Source organism: Nomascus leucogenys, chromosome 8 (assembly GCF_006542625.1).
Source record: "Nomascus leucogenys isolate Asia chromosome 8, Asia_NLE_v1, whole genome shotgun sequence".
In the NCBI taxonomy this organism is placed as follows: Eukaryota; Metazoa; Chordata; class Mammalia; order Primates; family Hylobatidae; genus Nomascus; species Nomascus leucogenys.
In genome coordinates this window covers 101,430,060-101,451,906 of record NC_044388.1, presented here as the reverse complement: position 1 = coordinate 101,451,906, position 21,847 = coordinate 101,430,060, and the positions used below count along the sequence as shown (strand labels likewise).

The 21,847-nt window shown below is 41.3% G+C and overlaps 1 protein-coding gene across 11 annotated transcripts in view; it reads right to left on the bottom strand.

Moving 5' to 3' along the window:
* The window catches only part of GAPVD1 (GTPase activating protein and VPS9 domains 1), a 97,622-nt gene that overhangs the window by 36,999 nt on the left and 38,776 nt on the right, over positions 1-21,847 (bottom strand). For 7 of the 11 annotated variants that reach the window (XM_003264136.3, XM_030817816.1, XM_030817813.1 and 4 more), the window contains 7 exons: positions 21,092-21,178; positions 18,695-18,829; positions 18,362-18,551; positions 13,414-13,574; positions 6,414-6,543; positions 4,062-4,187; positions 1,393-1,566 (listed from right to left, as the gene is read on the bottom strand). In XM_003264136.3, coding sequence (XP_003264184.1) covers positions 1,393-1,566; positions 4,062-4,187; positions 6,414-6,543; positions 13,414-13,574; positions 18,362-18,551; positions 18,695-18,829; positions 21,092-21,178 — 1,003 coding nt within the window. The remainder of the gene's footprint in view (positions 1-1,392; positions 1,567-4,061; positions 4,188-6,413; positions 6,544-13,413; positions 13,575-18,361; positions 18,552-18,694; positions 18,830-21,091; positions 21,179-21,847) is intronic. The other 4 variants (XM_030817820.1, XM_030817822.1, XM_030817815.1 and 1 more) reach the window with 1 other exon arrangement.

The window sequence follows — 21,847 nt, the reverse complement described above, 5'->3', positions numbered from 1 at the left end:
AAAATAATGTCTGGAACTTGCCTAAACATAATGAGGGGAGAGAAGAGGGTAGTGGGTAGGAGAACAGATGAAACAAAGCTGGCCATGTGGGTCTAACTCCTGAAGCTGAGTGATGGGTACACTGGGTTCATGATACCACCATTTCTTGTATTTGTTTAAAATGTTCCATGATTTAGGCCGGGAGCAATGGCTCATGACTGTAATCCCAGCACTTTGGGAGGCCGAGGTGGATGGATCACCTGAGGTCAGGAGTTCGAGACCAGCCTGGCCAATATGGTGGAACCCCATCTCTACTAAAAATACAAAAATTATCTGGGTATGGTGGTGGGCACCTGCAGTCTCAGCTACTCAGGAGGCTGAGGCAGAAGAATCACTTAAACCAGGGAGGCAGAGGTTGCAGTGAGCTGAGATCGCACCACTGCAACTCCAGCCTGGGCGACAGAGTGAGACTCCATCTCAAATTAAAAAAAAAAACAAAAACAAAACCTATTGGTCACTATGCTCACCATCTGGGTGGCAAAATCATTTGTACACCAAACCCCAGCAACATACAATTTGCTCTAACAATTTCCCATGTAACAAATCTGCACATGTACCCCCTGAACCTAAAATAAAAGTTGAAGAAAAATAAATAAACGTATCAATAAATTTTCCATGATTTAAAAACAAAATGAAGATGAGGGTTACAAGACTATATATCTTTCAGAACTCATAAAACAGTATCCAAAAAAGAGTGAATTTTAGTGTATGTACATAGCACCTGAATAAACTTCACATTAAAAAAAAAAAAAAAAGAAGGCAGGAGGATCGCTTGAGCTCATTAGTTCAAGACCAGCCTGGGCAACAAAGCGAAATCCTGTCTCTACTTAAAAATAAATAAAAATTTAAGAAGAAGAAAAAGAAAAACCTGGTTACCCTTAGGAACTGAATTAACCCTTCCAGAAGTGAATTCATTTTTTTAGAGAACAGCAGTATCATATTGTTGCGAAAGATTTTATGGCTATAATCTATAACAATTTTCATCTTAAGGTTAGGTGTTTGGCTTCAAACAGAGAACATACTAATTAGAGACAGACTAAGAACTTATACTATGCCCTGGAAACAACACTTGACCAGAAGCTAATTCAAAACACTGGTTTTTCTTTTTTTTTTTTTGGGCAGCGGGGAGGAGGATGGGTAAGGGGTGGGATTAAATGTAGAAAGGAAAAACACTACTTATAGTTAAGTAAAGAAAAAAGTACCCAAATGTCTTGTTCCATACAGTTATAACAGTTTCCCAGATGGTGCTAACACACACAATGTTTGTCAGGGCACTGGTGTTCCCTCCCATGAAAGGTTGGTGGATTTTAATAACTAAACCGTGATATTTCAGAGACATTAAATGGCAGTTACCTGCAATTTCTTGCAAGCGATCTTCATCAATATTAGGGTCAAAGTCACTTCCCAAGACGTCTGTACTCCAGGTCTCACTCACTGTTTCTGATATGTCCCTATCATCTGTTAATCCCATCATGTCACGGATTTCAAACTTCCTTAGCTTATCATCAAGGTTATCCTGTGTTGTAGCTATCAAAAACAAAATTAAGCACTTTAAAAATAGTAGCATAGCTATGACTTTTCAATCAACTTTAAAGAATTTTATCTCCATGTTGGTCAGGCTGGTCTCGAACTCCCAATCTCAGGTGATCCGCCCGCCTCGGCCTCCCAAAGTGCTGGGATTACAGGCATGAGCCACTGTGCCCGGCCTATCAATTCACTTCTTAATCTAGCATTTTGCATATGCCAACCACCTATCTCAGAATCTCCCAGGAAGCTTGCTAAAGAGGTGATATTTGTTGAACTTCTTTCATAAACTCATATGAAAGTTCCTCCTCCACTTATGCAATGGCCTCCAGTGGATAACTGAAGCTTTGGATAGTACCAAATCCTATATATTCCATGCTGTTTTCATCTGATAAGCAGTGACTAATAGGCAGGTAGTGTATATATGGATATACTGAACTAAGGAATGATTCATGTCCTGGATGTGATAGAGTGATACTGTGCGAGATTTCATCACATTACTCAGAATGGCACAGAATTTAAAGCTTATGAATTATTTCTGGAATTTTCCATTTAATATTTTTGCACCAAGTTTGCCCATGGGTAACTGAAGCCATGGAAGGTGAAACCATGGATAAGGAGGTACTACTTTATTATTTGAGTTTTCTCTGCTGTTTGCAACAAACTTAATCCTAATTAATACACTGATAAACCAATCCAGTAAAATACAGCATTACTTTTTTCAAGCCACACACACTCCAATGACAATACTCTTTTTCTTTCTAAAAATTGACTTCTTTTCTAGAAGTAAGACTTGGGAAATGGAATTTTTAAAAAGCTAACCAGGTAATTCTTATGCATGCTAAAATCACTGTGTCAAACCTAGTTGAGGGCATCATCTTTTTTTTTTTTTTTTTTTTTTGAGATGGAGTCTCACTCTGTCCCCCAGGCTGGAGTGCAGTGGTGAGATCTCAGCTCACTGCAAGCTCTGCCTCCCAGGTTCACGCCATTGTCCTGCCTCAGCCTCCTGAGTAGCTGGGACTACAGGTGCCTGCAAACACGCCCAGCTAATTCTTTTATATTTTTAGTAGAGACAGGATTTCACCGTGTTAGCCAGGATGGTCTCGATCTCCTGACCTCGTGATCCACCTGTCTCGGCCTCCCAAAGTGCTGGGGATTACAGGTGTGAGCCACCGCACCCGGCCCATCTTTTTTTTTTCAGTCAGTCTCACTCTGTCGCCCAGGCTAGAGTGTAGTGGTGCGATCTCAGCTCACTGCAACCCCTGCCTCCCAAGTTCAAGTGATTCTCGTGCCTCAGCCTTCTGAGTAGCTGGGATTACAGGTGCTTACCACCTCACCTGGCTAATTTTTGTATTTTTAGTAGAGATGGGGTTTCACTATGTTGGCCAGACTGGTCTCAAATTCCTGACCTCAAGTGATCTACCTGCCTCAGCCTCCCAAAGTGCTGGGATCACAGGCGCGAGCCACTGTACCTGGCCAAGGGCATCATCTTAAATGAACAAATCCAAAAAACTCTTTCAACTTAATCTTCCTAAGGCACCTCACTTCCTCATCCTCACTGAACCAAAAGCCTTCAGTGGCTTCCAGCTTACTACTAAAATACTGACATCCTTCTTTCCACAACAGGGATCCACATACTCTTTAATCCTTACCTCACTCTATTTCCCTAACTGATACCTGAAAAAGTACTACGGCTTCTCACCTCTTTGACTTGCTTATGCTTGTCCTTCACCTAGAATGACCTACCTCCAACTTCTGCCAAGGCAATACCAGCCAGCCCTTAAGGCTAATATTTTCTTCCAATAAACTACTTTCCCTATACTTTCTCTTTTTTTTTTTTTTTGAGACAGAGTTTCGTTCTTTTTGCCCAGGCTGTTGTGCAATGGCACGATCTTGGCTCACCGCAACCTCCACCTCCTGTGTTCAAGCGATTCTCCTGCCTCAGCCTCTCGAGTAACTGGGATTACAGGCATGCGCCACCACCCCGGCTAATTTTGTATTTTCAGTAGAGACGGGGTTTTTCCATGTTGGTCAGGCTGGTCTTGAACTCCCGACCTCAAGTGATCCACCCGCCTCAGCCACCCAAAGTGCTGGGATTACAGGTGTGAGCCACCATGCCTGGCAGCTTTCCCTATACTTTCAACCATATGTATCTCTCGCTCAGAACTGCCAAATACTTTTATGATACTTTAAATCAATTGTGTACTATTCTTTCCCTATTCTAAGTTCCTTGAGCCTTGAGTATTTACATTGTATCCCTAAAATATTACAGAATTAAAATATCAAATACTACTGAATTTCAAGTAATTTATATTAATTTATTAAGCCTAAACAATCCACTTACCAACTAAATACATTTTGAAGAACTGAAGGAATGATGAATAAATGTTAAGTTTAATGGTGATTTAATCTCTTACTGAACCAAGCCAACTTAATGCTCATCTTGCAATCAGGTAAATTCTTCGCTACTTAGGCAACTGTGTTCAACTTCACTTTACCTTGCTCATGTTCTAACAGCTGTAGAGCTTCAACTCCATTACTGCCAGAAGGTCCTGCTCCAAGTTCTGACACAGACTCTCCTTCTAGGTCTAGGGAGGACACTGAATTGGAGCGATTTGAAGGACCTAGAGAAATGTTTATAGAGTGAGCAATCTTTTTAAAACAGTCGTGAGCCACTACACAATTTTTCATGCCTTGATAAAAGACTAACAACTGATTAAAGTGTTTTTAATACTTTTTATACCTTAAAAAAACACATGCCTTTTGAGAAATTCTGCTTCTAGGAATTTATCCTAAGGTGCTAATAACAAATTAATCTGCTGGGTGCAATGCCTCATGCCTGTAATCCTAGCACTTTGGGAGGCTGAGGTGGGTGGATCATGAGGTCAGGAGATCAAGACCATCCTGGTTAACATGATGAAACCCAGCCTCTACTAAAAATATAAAAATTTAGCCAGGCGTGGTGGCGGGCACTTGTAGTCCCAGCTACTGGGGAGGCTGAGGCAGAAGAATGGCGTGAACCCGGGAGGCAGAGCTTGCAGTGGGCCGAGATCGTGCCAATGCACTCCAGCCTGGGCGACAGAGCGAGACTCCGTCTCAAAAAACAAAACAAAACAAAACAAAAAATACAAAAATTAGCCCGCCTGGTGGCACATGCCTGTAATCTCAGCTACTTAGGAGGCTGAGGCAGGGGAATTGCTTGAACCCGGGAGGCAAAGGTTGCAGTGAGCTGAGATCGTGCCATTGCACTCCAGCCTGGGCAACAAAAGTGAGACTCCATCTCAAAAAAAAAAAAAAAAATTAATCTAAAGTTGCTTGTTATAGAGCTTCTTTTTTTTTTTTTTTTTTTTTTTTTTAAAGAGAGTCTCGCTCTATTGTACAAGCTGGAATGCAGTGGCACCATCTTGACTCACTGCAACCTCCACCTCCTGGGTTCAAGCAATTCTCCTGCCTCAGTCTCCCAAGTAGCTGGGACTACAGGCACACGCTGCCACACCGGGCTAATTTTTCGTATTTTAGTAGAGACAGGGTTTCACCGTGTTGCCCAGGCTGGTCTCAAACTCCTGAGCTCAGTGAATCCACCCGCCTCGGCATCCCAAAGTGCTGGGATTACAGGCATGAGCCACCTCACCAAGCCCAGAAGTTATTATGTCCGAAAAGTGGAAGCAATCTCTAGATTTAATCACAGAAGAAAGTTGAAAAAAATTATGATATGCCCATGTGAGTTAAGGAAAACAGTCATAAAAACCATGTTATTTAAGAATGTTAAATTACAAAGGGAAATGTTAATGCCGTATTATTAAATTACAAAAGGTTACAAAACAGGATAAACCTAATTTTGGTGTGAATAATCTAAAACATCAACTGCTATTAACAAACTTTTGAGATTATAGGTGATTCTATTTCTCTATTTTGTAGAATGAACATACATTACATATCTCTTTTTTTGGAAAAGTCAGATTAAAATGTGAAGCTATTATATTTTAGGTTTCTTTTTAAATGTCAGTAAATTTGAACTATTGTCTTTAAAAAAAAAAATTGGGGCCAGACGCAGTGGCTCACGCCTGTAATCCCAGCACTTTGGGAGGCTGAGGCAGGCGGATCACGAGGTCAGGAGATCGAGACCATCCTGGCTAACATGGTGAAACCCCGTCTCTACTAAAAATACAAAAAATTAGCCAGGCGTGGTGGCGGGTGCCTGTAGTCCCAACTACGCAGGAGGCTGAGGCAGAAGAATGGCGTGAACCCGGGAGGCGGAGCTTGCAGTGAGCCAAGATCACGCCACTGCACTCCAGCCTGGGTAACGAACGAGACTCTGTCTCAAAAAAAAAAAAAAAAAAATTGGTACTAGTAGGCAAAATGACATATTCTCATTTCACAATCTTGGCTTTGAATTTTCTTTTTAATACCTATTTCCATTGTCTCCTGCTTCATAAAGGTGTGTGTGAGTGTGAGTAAAGGAATACAGAACATTTAAGAGTATATGCAACATCTTGAAATACTAGTAAGTCAATTTTTTCCCGTTTAGACATGCATGATATCCTTCTAAAGGAGCTCTATAAGCTTTGGTATATATTAATACTGCAGAAGCAAAACTTGCTGTTATTCTGTTTAAGTCTGAGTAAAGACGTATCTTCTCCATTTTATATGACCAAAGGCATCTTGCAATTTTAATTTTATTCAGGAAACAATCTTTACAGCCAACTGTTCAAGCTCATTAGAGGAAATCTTCATTAGTCTCCTCAGTGAGAGGCACAGATGGTATAATTATAATTTATAAGCTCCTTTAAAAAACACAAAACAAACTATTAATTGAATCACACAACTCCTTGAATGAAGTAACCCTTCACCTTCAGATATTCCTTCCAGATTATCACTGCAGAGGGAAAAGCGCAAGGTTTTATCAGGTTTACCATGGAGTTTGTTTTCATCAACAGGGACATCTCCTTGTCCTCCATCCGAAAGCTGCATGTTTAGGACCTAAAAAATAAAATGTCAATTTTGGTTTATCAATGGAAAGATTACTGATAAGGAAACAAACATAGCAAATGCATATTTAACTCCTTAATCTTAAATTATCAATTTTTAACTACAAACCTATTTAGAAGGTCTGTCAAGCTTTTAAATACCTGTGGAATAAAAGTATATGAATTAAAGCAGCTGAAGCTATGCCTTTCCATTACCCTAAGAGTGTCACAGATTGAACAGGCAACCAGACTACCAGATGAGTAGTGGTGAGAATTATACAAATCAGAAGTCTTTGGTGTCAGCACGCTGGTCCTTCTAATTCTGTCATGTGTCAATTATGTAACCTTGGATAGGCAAGTTATTGAAATTCTCTAAGCCTCAGTTTCTTCATCTATAAAATGGTCACAGTAACGGTATGTATGCCATGTAATTGCTGAGAATTAAGTAAAAAGATGCACATAAAACAGTTGTCATGTCACATATTAAATTTGCAAAATTTAAAGAAAGTAAATAAACAAGGCTGGGCACAGTGGTTCATGCCTGTAATCTCAGCACTTTGGGAGGCCAAGGCAGGCAGATCACGAGGTCAGGAAATCGAGACCATGATGGCTAACATGGTGAAACCCCATTTCTACTAAAACTACAAAAAAAATTAGCCGGGCATGGTGGCAGGTGCCTGTAGTCCCAGCTACTCGGGAGGCTGAGGCAGGAGAATGGCGTGAACCTGGGAGGCGGAGCTTGCAATGAGCCGAGATCGCGCCACTGCACTCCAACCTGGGCGATACAGTAAGACTCCATCTCAAAAAAATAAAAATAAAAAATAAATAAATAAAAATTTTAAACATACTAAATTTGCAAAATTTAAATAAAATTTAAAGTAAATGAACAAAAGTAAATAAATTCAACTAGAAGAAAACGTGTAATCATGTTATTTTGTAGGCATCAAGATTTAATCCATCTAGTTTGAACGTCCACTTGATCACAATATACATACAGGGCCACAAAAGTCCATACCAGAAACTGAAGTATGGCTTCACAGACATCTCCAGCTTAGATTGATGGCCTTTTTATAATGCTTTCTATTTGCCAGATGACTTCCAAATAACATAATTATATCTCACTACTCCCTACAAGCCTCACAACTCAGCTTTGTGTGTATATCTCCACCTTAATGAAGAATTGAGTGCTTTGTGGAAAGTCACATAGCATGTTTCAGGTACACCCTGGACTTGAACTCACAGGCCTTGGCTCCCTTGGCTGTTGCTGAAATATGAAGAATAGTACCCTCACTCACAAAGAAAAAACTTACCACAAAAAATGAAAAATATGTGAGGCGATACATGTTATTTAGCTTGATTTAGCCATTCCACAATGTATATCAAAACATGTGTACCATAAATAGATACAATTTTGTCAGCTAAAAGATAAATTATTTTTAAACAGAAAAAAAAAAACCATTCTTGGTTGCTGTTTTGGCTCTGAGTAAATTAAAGGTTTTGAAATGGTTTTATACACTTACACATGATGCCTTTAAATACAGGTTTTTTGGCTGGGAGTGGTGGTGGCTCATGCCTGTAACCCCAGCACTCTGGGAGGTCGAGGCTGACGGATCACCTGAGGTCAGGAGTTCAACCTGGGCCACACGGCAAAATCCCATCTCTACTAAAAATACAAAATTAACCAGGCATGGTGGCGTGCGCCTGTAATTCCAGCTACTTGGGAGGCTGAGACAGGAGAATCGCTTGAACCTGGGAGGTGGAGGTTGCAATGAGCTGAGATTGCACCACTGCACTCCAGCCTGGGTGACAGAGCAAGACACCATCTCAAAAAAAAAAAAAAAAAAAAAAAAGTTTTTTTTCCCTATTTGCTTGAAATTAATAGACATAGGCCAGGCTTCGTGGCGCACACCTAAGATCCCAGCTACTCAGGAGGCTGGAGAATCACTTGAACCTGGGAAGTGGAGGTTGCAGTGAGCTGTGATTGCACCACTGCACTCCAGCCTGGGTGACAGAGGGAGATTCCATCTCAAAAGAAAAAAAATTAAATAAACATAAAATTTTATTTATTAAAAAAATTTTTTTTAAGATGGAGCTCATTCTGTCGCCCAGGCTGGAGTGCAGTGGTGCAATCATGGCTCACCACAGCCTCGAACCCCTAGGCACAAGCAATCCTCCTGCTTTAGCCTCCTGAGTAGCTGGGACTGCAGGTACACACCACCAAGCCCAGCTAATTTTTTTTATTTTTAGTTATTATTATTATTATTATATTTTTGAGACAGAGTCTCACACTGTCACCTAGGCTGGAGTGCAATGGCATGATCTTGACTCACTGCCACCTCCGCCTCCCAGGTTCAAGCGATTCTCTTGTCTCAGCCTCCCAAGTAGCTGGGATTACAGGCATGTGCCACCACACTCAGCTAATTTTTGTATTTTTAGTAAAGATGGGGTTTCACCATGTTGGCCAGGCTGGTCTCAAACTCCTGACCTCAAGTGATCTGCCTGCTTCGCCCTCCCAAAGTGCTGAGATTACAGGCGTGAGCCACTGCACCTGGCCTATTTATTATTAAGACAGGGTCTCGCCAAGTTGCCCAGGCTGGTCTTGAAGTCCCGGACTCAAGGATCCTTCTGCCTCAACCTCCCAAAGCGCTGGGATTACAGGTGTGAGCCACCATCCCTGGAAATTTTTTGATTTTTGTAGAGACAAGGTCTTACTATGTTGCCCAGGCTGGTCTCGAACTCCTGGTTTCAAGCAATCCTCTCACCTCAGCCTTCCAAAGTACTGGGATTACAGGCATGAGCCACCATAACTGGCCAACAGAAACATTTGAAATTTTTTATTTTTAAGATAACTTAAACTATTCACCATAGTGAGGGATATGAAACTAAAACATCAGGAGAAAAATCATTTCAAGGTCTGGAGATTCATGTGAATTAACAGAAAAGGGATTATATAACACAATGAAGATATTTTTCCAAATCATATCCAAAGGCAAGCAATTTTGAGATGCCATACAGAAAGCCACTGTACAAAGTCAGTCACACTGGAGTATAAAATACAAAATACACACTGGAGTATAAAATACAAAATACACACTGGAGTATAAAATACAAAAGTCTAATTTCGTGCTTCTAAATCAGAGCATCTGCAAACTCTAAACTAAAACCACAGAATCTGAGTGCTAAAAACACTTTAGCTGGCCACAGTGGCCTCTAATCCCAACACTTTGGGAGGCTGAGGCGGGCAGATCACCTGAGGTCAGGAGTTTGAGAGCACCTGGCCAACATAAAGTGAAACCCTGTCTCTACTAAAAATACAAAAATTAGCTGGGCATAGTGGCACATGCCTGTAGTCCCATCTACTAGGGAAGCTGAGGCAGGAGAATCACTTGAACAGGGGAGGCAGAGGCTACAGTGAGAGTGGCCTCCCAAAGTGCTGGGTGCATCTTCTTAATGACTATTTATCAACACATAATGTCTTTGTCTTTTGTAATCTTTCTGCTCCTGAGACTCAACTGATCCATCTTCAAGGTCACTGATTTCTCTGCCTGTACAAATCTGCTGTTGAACCCCTCTAATGTATTTTTCATTCCAGTTATTATACTTTCCAACTCCAGAATTTCTATACGGTTCCTTCTGTAATTTCTACCTCTTTATTGATATCTTCTATTTGGTGAGACCTTGTTCTCTTGGTTTTCTTTAGTTCTTTGTCTGTGGTTTCCATAGCTCTTTGAGTATATTTAAAAAAAAAATTGATTTAAAGTCTTGAGTAAGTCCAATGTCTGTGCTTCATCAAGGCCATTTTCTTTCTTTCTTTTTTTTTTTGGTTTTTTGAGACAGAGTTTTGCTCTTGTTGCCCTGGCTGGAGTACAACAGCGCAATCTCAGCTCACCACAACCTCTATATCCCAAGTTCAAGCGATTCTCCTACCTCAGCCTCCCGAGTAACTGGGATTACAGGCATGTGCCACCAGGCCTGGCTAATTTTGTATTTTTAGTAGAGACAGGGTTTCTCCATGTTGCTCAGGCCAACTTCAGGTGATCCGCCCACCTCAGCCTCCCAAAGTGCTGGGATTACAGTCGTGAGCCGCCGCCCGGCCATCAAGGATATTTTCTTTTTTTTTTTTTTTGAGACGGAGTCTCGCTACATTGCCCAGGCTAGAGTGCAGTGGCGCAATCTTGGCTCACTGCAACCTCTGCCTCCCAGGTTCAAGCGATTCTCCTGCCTCAGCCTCCTGAGTAGCTGATATTACAGGTGCACGCCACCACACCTGGCTAATTTTTGTATTTTTAGTCGAGACAGGGTTTCACCATGTTGGTCAGGCTGGTCTCAAACTCCTGACCTCATGATCCGCCCACCTTTGCCTCCCAAAGTGTTGGGATTACGGCCATGAGCCAACGCGCCCAGCCCATCAAGGACATTTTCTATTAACTTTTTTCTTGTGAAAGGGCCATATTTTTTGTTTCTTTATATGCCTCGTAAGTTTTGCTGAAAAGCAGACATTTTAAATATTATAAAGTGATCATTAAAAAATCAGGAAACAACAGATGCTGGAGAGAATGTGGAGAAACCAGAACACTTTCACACTGTTGGTGGGAGTGTAAATTAGTTCAACTGTTGTGGAAGACAGTGAGGCAATTCCTCAAGGATCTAGAACCAGAAATACCCTTTGACCCAGCAATCCCATTACTGGGTATATACCCAAAGGATTATAAATCATTCTATTATAAAGACACATGGACACATATGTTTACTGCAGCACTATTCACAATAGCAAAGACTTGGAACCAACCCAAATGCCCATCAATGATAGACTGGATAATGAAAATGTGGCACATATACACCATGGAATACTATGCAGCCATAAAAAAGGATTAGTTCGGCTGGGCGCGGTGGCTCACGCTTGTAATCCCAGCACTTTGGGAGGCCGAGGTGGGTGGATCACGAGGTCAGGAGATTGAGACCACGGTGAAACCCCGTCTCTACTAAAAATACAAAAAATTAGCCGGGCGTGGTGGCGGGCGCCTGTAGTCCCAGCTACTCGGAGAGGCTGAGGCAGGAGAATGGCGTGAACCCGGGAGGCGGAGCTTGCAGTGAGCCGAGATTGCGCCACTGCACTCCAGCCTGGGCGACAGAGTGAGACTCCGTCTCAAAAAAAAAAAAAAGGATTAGTTCATGTCCTTTGCAGGGACACAGATGAAGCTGGAAACCATCATTCTCAGCAAACTAACGCAGGAACAGAAAACCAAACACCACATGTTCTCCCTCATAAGTGGGAGTTGAACGATGAGAACACATGGACACAGGGAGGGGAACGTCATACACTGGGGCCTGTCGGGGGTATGAGGGGTTAGGGGAGGGATATCGTTAGGAGAAATATCTAATGTAGATGATGGGTTGATGGGTGCAGCAAACCACTATGGCACATGTATACCTATGTAACAAACCTGCACGTTCTGCACATGTATCCCAGAACTTAAAGTATAATAAAAAAATTAAAATAAAAAATAAACAAATAAATGTTATAACGTGGCAATTCTGGAAATCAGATTATATACCCTTAACCCCTAGTTCATTGTTGCTGCTTGTTGTAGTGACTATTTAACGACCTCTCTAAATTTTCTGTCATGTGTGGCCTCTGAAGTTTCTGTTCTGTTAGCTTAGTGGTGAGCCCATGATTTGGCAGATTTAACACCTGGAATAAAACAAAACAAAACATTTCCAAGTCTTTAAAGATTGGCTCTGTTTTGGGGCACTTCAACACTTAGCCAGGCAGTTTGCAACTGTACCTTAGCCTTCACTTCCTTTTTCTCCTCAGGAGAAAAAGTAAGAAATATGTGAAAGTTTAAGTGCAAGGAATTTGTTATAAAAATATGTTTCTAGGCCAGGCACAGTCGCTCACACCTGTAATCCCAACACTTTGGGAGGCCGAGGCAGATGGATCACGAGGTCAGGAGATCGAGACCATCCTGGCTAACACGGTGGAACCCCTTCTCTACTAAAAATACAAAAAATTAGCCGAGCGTGGTGGCGGGCGCCTGTAGTCCCAGCTACTTGGGAGGCTGAGGCAGGAGAACAGTGTGAACCCAGGAGGCGGAGCTTGCAGCGAGCTGACATCATGCCACTGCACTCCAGCCTGGGTGACAGAGCGAGACTCTGTCTCAAAAAAAAAAAAAAAAAGAAAAAGAAAAGAAAAAGAAAAAAAAAAATTCACTGCTAGGATCTGAATGTTTGTGCTCCCCCAAAATCTATATGTTGAAATTCTAACCCCCAAGGTGATGGTATTTGGAGATGGGGCCTTTGGGGGGGTGATTAGGTCATGAAGGCAGGGCCCTCGCAAATGGAATAAGTGCCCTTATAAAATAGGCCCAACCAGCCAGGTGCGGTGGCTCACACCTGTAATCTCAGCACTTTGGGAGGCAAAGACAGGCGGATCACCTCAGTTCGGGAGTTTGAGACCAGCCTGACCAACATGTAGAAACCCTGTCTCTACTAAAAATACAAAATTAGCTGAGCATGGTGACGCATGCCTGTAATTCCAGCTACTCAGGAGGCTGAGGCAGGAGAATTGCTTGAACCCGGGATTGGGAGGTTGCAGTGAGCCGAGATTGTGCTATTGCACTCCAGCCTGGGCAACAAGAGCGACACTCCATCTCAAAAAAAAATAAAATAAGCCCAAAGACACAGCAAGAATACATCATCTATGAACCAGTAAACAGATCCTTATGAGACACTGAATCTGCCTTGACGATAGACTTCCTGGCCTCTACAAATGTGAGAAATAAATTTCTGTTGTTTATAAGCCATCCAGCCTCTGGTGTTTTGTTACAGCAGCCTGTATGGACTAAGACATGGATATTGATTTATAGAAGCAACTGATTCATACCTCATTTTCTGACATCATCCCTGGAGTAAGCTGAGGACCTGTCCCTAAGGAAATGACCAACACCTCTTCTGGTTGCACCTCCTGGATGGTTTCTTGAGATGATCCTTCATGGTCCATATGTAGGTCCATTAGCATATTGGTGCGGCTTCTGCTCCGAGTTGCTAATAAAAAATTTCAAATAAAATAATTTAGAGAAATAGACAAATGAAGAAAATGGTATGCTAAATACGAAAACATATTTTCTATTAGTGCAGAACATTTGCACATGCACAAGAGTGGTAAAAATGTAAATAAGAAAAAAACAAAACAAAACAAAAAACCAGATCCTCCCAGTTACTCTACTGACTAATAAAGATTCTCCTAGGCCGGGCGCAGTGGCTCACGCCTGTAACCCCAGCACTTTGGGAGGCCGAGGCGGGTGGATCACGAGGTCAGGAGATCAAGACCACAGTGAAACCCTGTCTCTACTAAAAATACAAAAAATTAGCTGGGCGCGGTGACGGGCGCCTGTAGTCCCAGCTACTCGGGAAGCTGAGGCAGGAGAATGGCGTGAACCCGGGAGGCGGAGCTTGCAGTGAGCCGAGATTGCGCCACTGCACTCCAGCCTGGGCAACAGAGTGAGACTCTGTCTCAAAAAAAAAAAAAAAAAAAAAGATTCTCCTTCAAAACTGATAATCAAGAACAGTGATCCAAGTGCATCTGACAGGAAGTGCCACACAGATGATCACATCTGCAGAACAGCAAACATGTCACAATCAATTTAAGACTTGGAGTGACAAGAAAAGCATTACCTCATTTCTTATCTTTTTAAGATACCTTAACTATTTTTCCTATAAATTGATGTAATTGCTACAGGTCTCCCACACCAATAACTGAACTTACAAGCATTAGAAAATTTCATATGAGGGATTACACCTGTAATCCTAGCACTTTGGGAGGCTGAGGCAGGTGGATTGCCTGAATTCAGGAGTTCGAGACCAGCCAGGGTAACACAGTGAAACCCCATCTCTACTAAAATACAAAAAATTAGCCAGGCATGGTGACGTGCACCTATAATCCTAGCTACTCGGGGGGCTGAGACAGGAGAATCACTTGAACCAGGCAGGCGGAGATTGCAGTGAGCCAAGTTTGCACCACTGCACTCCAGCCTGGGCGTCAGAGCGAGACTCTATTTCAAAAAAAAAAGAAAAGAAAAGAAAAAAGAAAATTTCATATGAAAACCTAATAGCCACATAAATAAGATACTTTAAGTTAGGCAACTGTTAACAAAACCAGAATCAGTGTTTTTTTTTTTGAGATGGAGTTTCACTCTTGTTGCCCAGGCTACAGTGCAATGGCACAATCTCGGCTCATTGCGATCACTGCCTCCTGGGTTCAAGCAATTCTCCTGCCTCAGCCTCCCAAGTAGCTGAGATTATAGGCAGCCACCACCACGCTTGGTGAATTTTGTACTTTTAGTAGAGATGGTGTTTTGCCATGTTGGTCAGGCTGGTCTTGAACTCCTGATCTGAGGTGATCCACACACCTCGGCTTCCCCAAGTGCTGGGATTACAGGCATGAGCCACCGTGCCTGGCCCAGAATCAGTTTTTAAATGTACTTTTCCCCCCTGAAATGTATTAATGTCTTTTCAAAGATACAAGAGAGAAAATTTATTTATGTTTGGAGAAGAGGTCCTTTCTGCTTTGGTAACAGTATAAATTAACAAAGGCTTCAATTATTTTTGTTTCTTTCCCCTGCGTATAAGCAAATGAAAAATACTTTTTTCTAAAATAACTGCTGGGTGTAGTGGCTCACGCCTGTAATCCTAGCACTCTGGGAGGCTGAGGCAGGTGATCACCTGAGGTCGGGAGTTCGAGACCAGCGTGGCCAACATGGTGAAATCCCGTCTCTACTAAAAATAGAAAAATTAGCCGGGCATGGTGGCAGGCACCTGTAATCCCAGCTACTTGGGAGGCTGAGGTAGGAGAATCACTGGAACCTGGGAGGCGGAGGTTGCAGTGAGCCGAGATCGCACCATTACACACCAGCCTGCACGATAAAAGCGAAACCCTGTCTCTAAAAAAAAAAAAAAAAAAAAAAAAAAGAAGGCTGGGCGTGGTGGCTCATGCCTGTAATCTCAGCACTTTGGGAGGCTGAGGTGGGTGGATCACCTGAGGCCGGGAGTTCAAGTCCAGCCTGACCAACATGGAGAAACCCCATCTCTACTAAAAATACAAAATTAGCTGGGCGTGGTGGCACACGCCTGTGATTCCATCTACTCGGGAGGCTGAGGCAGGAGAATGGCTTGAATCCGGGAGGCAGAGGTTGCGGTGAGCCGAGATCATGCCATTGCACTCCATCCTGGGCAACGAGAGTTAGACTCAGTCTCAAAAAAAAAAAAAAAAAAAAAAATCAAGGAAAAAAAAGTTTCTATTTTCTTTCAGAGGACAATAAAATTCAGTACAAAAGCAAAAGTCAACTTCACATTGTATGAAAGGTGACCTACTTGAAGACAGAGGCAGAAATATAAACAATCACCTTTCTTTACAATGCTGATTAATGTTCATTAATCAATTTTAGTCTGAAAATTCAGAGCACACATCAATTTCTGAGTCTAAAATAGGCCTACTCATACCTTTATTTGCTCACCCTATCTTCTACTGAATTGCAAATTTAAATTCAAGTTCATAAAGAGATCTACGAATCGTAACTCTGTAACTATAATTTATAAAAATGCGAGCAATCAAATTTTATGTAGCAATTTACATAAAGTAAAAGCAACATGTACATGGAGCATACTTTTATAAACTATTTCTTAAATAAAATTATAAAAGAAGAGGAAGAACGGCCTATTACCCACCAAACGGGGTTACTAGTGTAATATGAGAGGTAATATTGGTAGCTGAGGAATCCCAGGCAGTGATGGCTGTTAACTGTTATCCTGGGTTGTGAAAGCCTTAAATAGAAAGAAAATCAACCCTCTGAACAATGGACAAATTTTTTAAGATACGAAATAAATGCAATAGCTAGGTAACAAGACTATACAAAATAATATTGGGCATACATTTGAAATTCACTTTCCATCAGACTCATATTTAATGACACTTTTGGATAATGGGAAATGAATAAACAAATGTATAGCAGTGAACAATGGAAAAAAATCTCTGATTTACTAAAAATCATTTACTTCATCATGTGAACAGAGTGCAAATAGCCCATAAAAAACCATTAAGTGCCCGGGTACGGTGGCTCACACCTGTATTCCCAGCACTTTGGGAAGCCGAGGCAGGTGGATCACCTGAGGTCAGGAGTTCAAGACCAGCCTGGTCAACATGGCAAAACCCCGTCTCTACTAAAAATATAAAAATTAGCCGGGCGTGGTGGTGGGCATCTATAATCCCAGCTACTGGGGAGGCTGAGGCAGAAGAATTGCTTGAACCTGGAAGGCAGAGGTTGCAGTGAGCCAAGATTGTGCCATTGCACTCCAGCCTGGGCAACAAGAGGGAGACTCCATCTCAAAAAAAAAAAAAAAAAAAAAAACCAGTAAGTGCAAAATCCCTTTTTCTATTTTTTATTTTGAAAACTGACATTTTGGGGTGATACAATAAGACAAAGACTTGAAGAGTATGATGCTACACTCCTGTTGATACAATCCACGTTATGTTAAATATAAGGTAGATTAATTTTAAGAAACTGGCAGTTCTTAACAAATTAGCTCACAGAAGTTTAAAAGTAAAATCCCTCTCTTCAAAATGTATAAATTAAAAAGAACTATGTTCACTAAGTGTTGCTGAGTTCCTCGTTATAATTAGGCAGGCACTAAAATACTCCTGTTCCCCTGGCTTAAACACTTTTTCCCCATCTTGTTAACTTTGTCTAACTCCCATTCATCACAAAGCGCAAACTGGCTTCACCTGCTCCAAGATCTTATCCTGATACCACCACCATTTTGGCTAAGTTAGGTGTCCCCATAACCCTCATACTTATCTCCTCAGAACGCTTAGTACGCTGAAGGGTACTAGTCTCTTCTTGTTCTCCCTAACTAAACTATCAACAGCCAACTTGACAGTAAGGGCAAGTCCTAATGGTCTTTGTATCCAGTGTCTATCACAGTGCCTCATGTGCAAGACACATCCACTCTCACAGGACTTCTGTGGGGATTAAACGAAACAACATTTATAAAGTGCCTACCCAGAGTATGGAACATGGTATATGCTCAATTAACTTTTTTATAGACAGACAGATAACAAATGTTAACCAAGCAAATAAGGCTTAATTAAATAGAATTCTTAAATAAACAAACTTGAAAAAATAAAATGAAACTTTTGCTTTATTTTATAACATTAAGATATCTTAGCTCAGTTGATAAAAGACTGATTATTAATGAAAATAATAGAATACTATTATTTTCCACTTTATTGATGGAAACTTCTAAAATAATATAGTTTATTGTATTATTTAGAACTTTGTAGAAAGGAGAGGGCTACATAATTTTTTTTTTTTTTTGAGATAGGGTCTCACTCTGTCACCCAGGCTGAAGTGCAGTGGCACGATCATGGTTCACTGCAGCCTCGACCTCCCAGGCTCAAGCAATCTCCCCATCTCAGCCTCCCAAGTAGCTGGGACCACAGGCACGTGCCACTGCACCAGGCTGAGGGCTACATAGTTTTAAAAATGACTTATAACATTTCCAAAATTTTTTCAAGAAAAGACAATAAAATTTAAACAAAGTATACTGTGGATAGCATGACTTCAATTAATTATGAAAAGTATGTAGGCAAAGCTAAAGCCTACTGATAAACCTTAACTAATCTGATACGATTTCTAAAAACTGAAATACCATCAGTAAACATGAAGAGAAAGACTTTCCCAAGTACTTAAACATATATTCCAAAACACTGAGCAATAACAAAGGCTAATGAAATATTAGATTTAAGAGAAAGCTCCGATATGAGAAATTCTCTTTACCTATAGGTAATCGATTCTTTTTATTTGCTGGAGTGGTTGCTGGAGACAGCTGAGGCGTATTGTAGGGAGTCATTTCTAAACTGCTACTTTTTCCTGGCTTGGCCGGGGGTAGGTTTGCCAATAAATTGTCAAGAGCCATTCTATCTTCTCTCAGTTGATCTCCAGACATCACACTCTTCATAAAATTCACCTGGCAAAAACAATGAACATTAGCTAGTGAAATCACTTTTTCAAATATAATATGTATTTCCCACACAATGTACTCATGTATGTCTTTGCTCACATTTAGCTAAAAGACTTTTGAGAAATTCTATTAAACAATGAAGCCATTACCAGAGTAATAAGCTGACTGTAGGTTATATAAACCACAGTTCTGCTCAATCCTTCCAGAAGATTGACGGAAGACAATGGAGGGGTCTCCACTGCACGTCCCCCAATCACAACATCAAGGAAAGCGGCAACACAGCTCTGTTAAAACAGGAAAACAACAGTGAAACATTTCCCTTTAAAATACTGGAACGAAGTTTCTCATTAAGGTGGATAAGCATGAAAAAATTTTAACATCTTAAAAATCATATTTTTTTAAGATGTTAAATTTTTTTTTTTTTTTTTGAGACAAAGTTTCACTCTTTTACCCAGGCTGGAATGAAATAGCGCCATCTCGGCTCACTGCAACCTCTGCACACCTCCTCCCCCACTGTGATTCTCCTGCCTCAGCCTCCCGAGTAGCTGGGATTATAGGCACCACGACCATGCCCGGCTAATTTTTGTATTTTTAGTAGAGATGGGGTTTCACCATGTTGGACAGGCTGGTCTTGAACTCCTGACCTCAGGTGATCCACCCGCCTCAGCCTCCCAAAGTGCCAGAAATACAAATGTGAGCCACCCCGCCTGACCTAGTTTTTGTATTTTTTGTAGAGATGGGGTTTCACCATGTTGCCCAGACTGGTCTCAAACTTCTGAGTTCAAGTGATCCGTCCACCTCAGCTTCCCAAAGTGCGCCCAGCACTAGGATTACCAGCATAAGCCATTGCACCCAACCTAAAAAAATTAAACTCTTTTTGTACTGATATAGTCTAAGATCTTGGAGCTGAGTGTGGTGGTACATGCCTGCAATCCCAGCACTTTGGGAGGCCAAGGTGGGTGGATTGCTTGAGCTCAGTTCAAAACCACTTGGGCAACAGGGCAAAACCTTGTCTCTATGAAAAATACCAAAATTAGCCGGGTGTGGTGCCGCGCACCTGTAGTCCCAGCTACTTGGGAAGCTGAGGTGGGAGGACTGCTTGCGCCAGGGAGGTTGAGGCTGCAGTGAGCTGAAATGGCATCACTGGGTGACAAAGTGAGACCCTGTCTCAAAAAAAAAGAAAATAACAATAAGATATTGGAGACAAACATAACACAACACAGAACAGTATACACATTGTGCTACTATTTCTGAAAGGGGAAGGAAGGGGTGGTTGGAAGTATATAGTGTACGTAGGAATTTGCTCGTAAACATATGGACCTCTAGAAGGATAAACAACCTAATAACATCAAGAATCTTTTGGGGGCCAGGTGTGGTGGCTCACGCCTATAATCCTAGCTACTCGGAGGCTGAGGCAGGAGAATTGCTTGAACCTGGGAGGCAGAGTTAACAGTGAGCCGAGATCACGCCATTGCACTCCAGCCTGGGTGACAACAGCGAACCTCTGTGACAAGAGGGAAACTCTGTCTCAAAAAAAAAAAAAAAAAAATCTTTTGTGGGGGCGGGGAATGAAGACTAGAGATGAGAGGTGGGAAATTTTACTCAAATATCCTTGAATTTTCATTGGTTGAATGTACAGCTTAATCAAAGTAAGACTGATTAAAATTTTATTTAACTAAATTAATTGAACAATGTTATAGATGTTAACTTATAAACTACACTTAAAATTAAACAATTATCGACCACGCATGGTGGCTGACATCTGTAATCCTAGCACGCTGGAATGCTGAAGCAGGAGGATTGCTTGAGGCCAGGAGTCAAGACCAGTCTGGGCAACGTGGCAAGACCTCGTCTCTATAACAATAAAAACACTTAGCCAGGCATGGTGGTGTGCCCCATAGCCCAGGTACTTGGGAGGCTAAGGTGCAAGGACTGCATGTGCCCAGGAGTTTGAGACGTGATCACACAACCGCACTCCAGCCTGGGCAACAGAGTGAGACACTGACTCAAAAATTTAAAAGTTGGCCAGGCGCAGTGGCTCACACCTGCAATCCCAGCCCTTTGGGAGGCCGAGGCAGGTGGATCACGAGGCCATGAGTTCAAGACCAGCCTGGCCAAGAAGGTGAAACCCTGTCTCTACTAAAAATACAAAAATTAGCCAGGTGTGGTGGCAGGCACCTGTGATCCCAGCTACTGGGGAGGCTGGGGCAGAGAGTTGCTTGAACCCGGAGGCAGAGGTTGCAGTGAGCCAAGATTGCGCCACTGCACTCCAGCCTGGGCGACGGAGCGAGACTCCATCTCAAAAAAAAAAAAAGAAAAAAAACTTTTTAAAATAAAATAATCTTAACAGCTCTTTGATTCTCTTTATGATGGCATCTCCTCAATACATCTGTGGGAATTAATCATCGTTAAATGCTGCTGATCCAATACTGTAGCTAATTAAAAGAACATTTAATTTAGATATCACCTAAGGACAAGATTTAATAAAGCGAACAGTTAGGCTCACTAATACTTCAGAATTTTCTATAAATCGTATTTATTCTTACTTTGTCAAATTTTCCAAGGCTGCTCTTTGTTCGGGGATCTCCCTCTTCAGAGCCAGTCATTGCTAACTGCTGCAAAAGGCGGCCTACCTGCAACCCAAAGCAGTGGTAGGGAGACATAAGCTACAGACAGATACTCACAAATACCTCTCTATGAAAGCAAGCACATCTATTCTATTCTAAAAATCTGTTTCATAATACTATTCATATCACCTGACCAGGCATATGAAATGGTATCCCCAAAAAAATGTGTACCTTATGTCAGCTTTTACTATTTTTAGATTGAGAGTTAGAAAGTATAAATTTTTGCTTTAATTTCTCTTTAACACATAAGATATCAACATTAGGGAAAAACAGCACAATACACTTGTTTCTGACATTGTACTTTTCATTTGTTTAGAGCTTTTTAATTTGTAAAAGCTGACTCACTCATTAAATTGCCTTAAGTTAATATTAAGAAAATTACCATATAGCGTTCACAAAGCACTCAAGGTAGAATTTTTTTCCTAGATTTAAAAGCAAATGATTCCTATCTATCATAAGCTGGTTTAATAAAGTAAATACTAATTCACAGAACAAGTACCTTACTGGCAAAATTTGTTACTGCACTCTTTTTAAAGGCTAATGATGAAAGTTATTACAGCATCCTCTTCTTAATATCTAGGACAAGCCCCCTTTTAACTGATTCTGAAAATATGTGATTCAATCTCTACTGGAATGACAAAAAAAAAAAAAACAACCTACAAATACATTATCTAC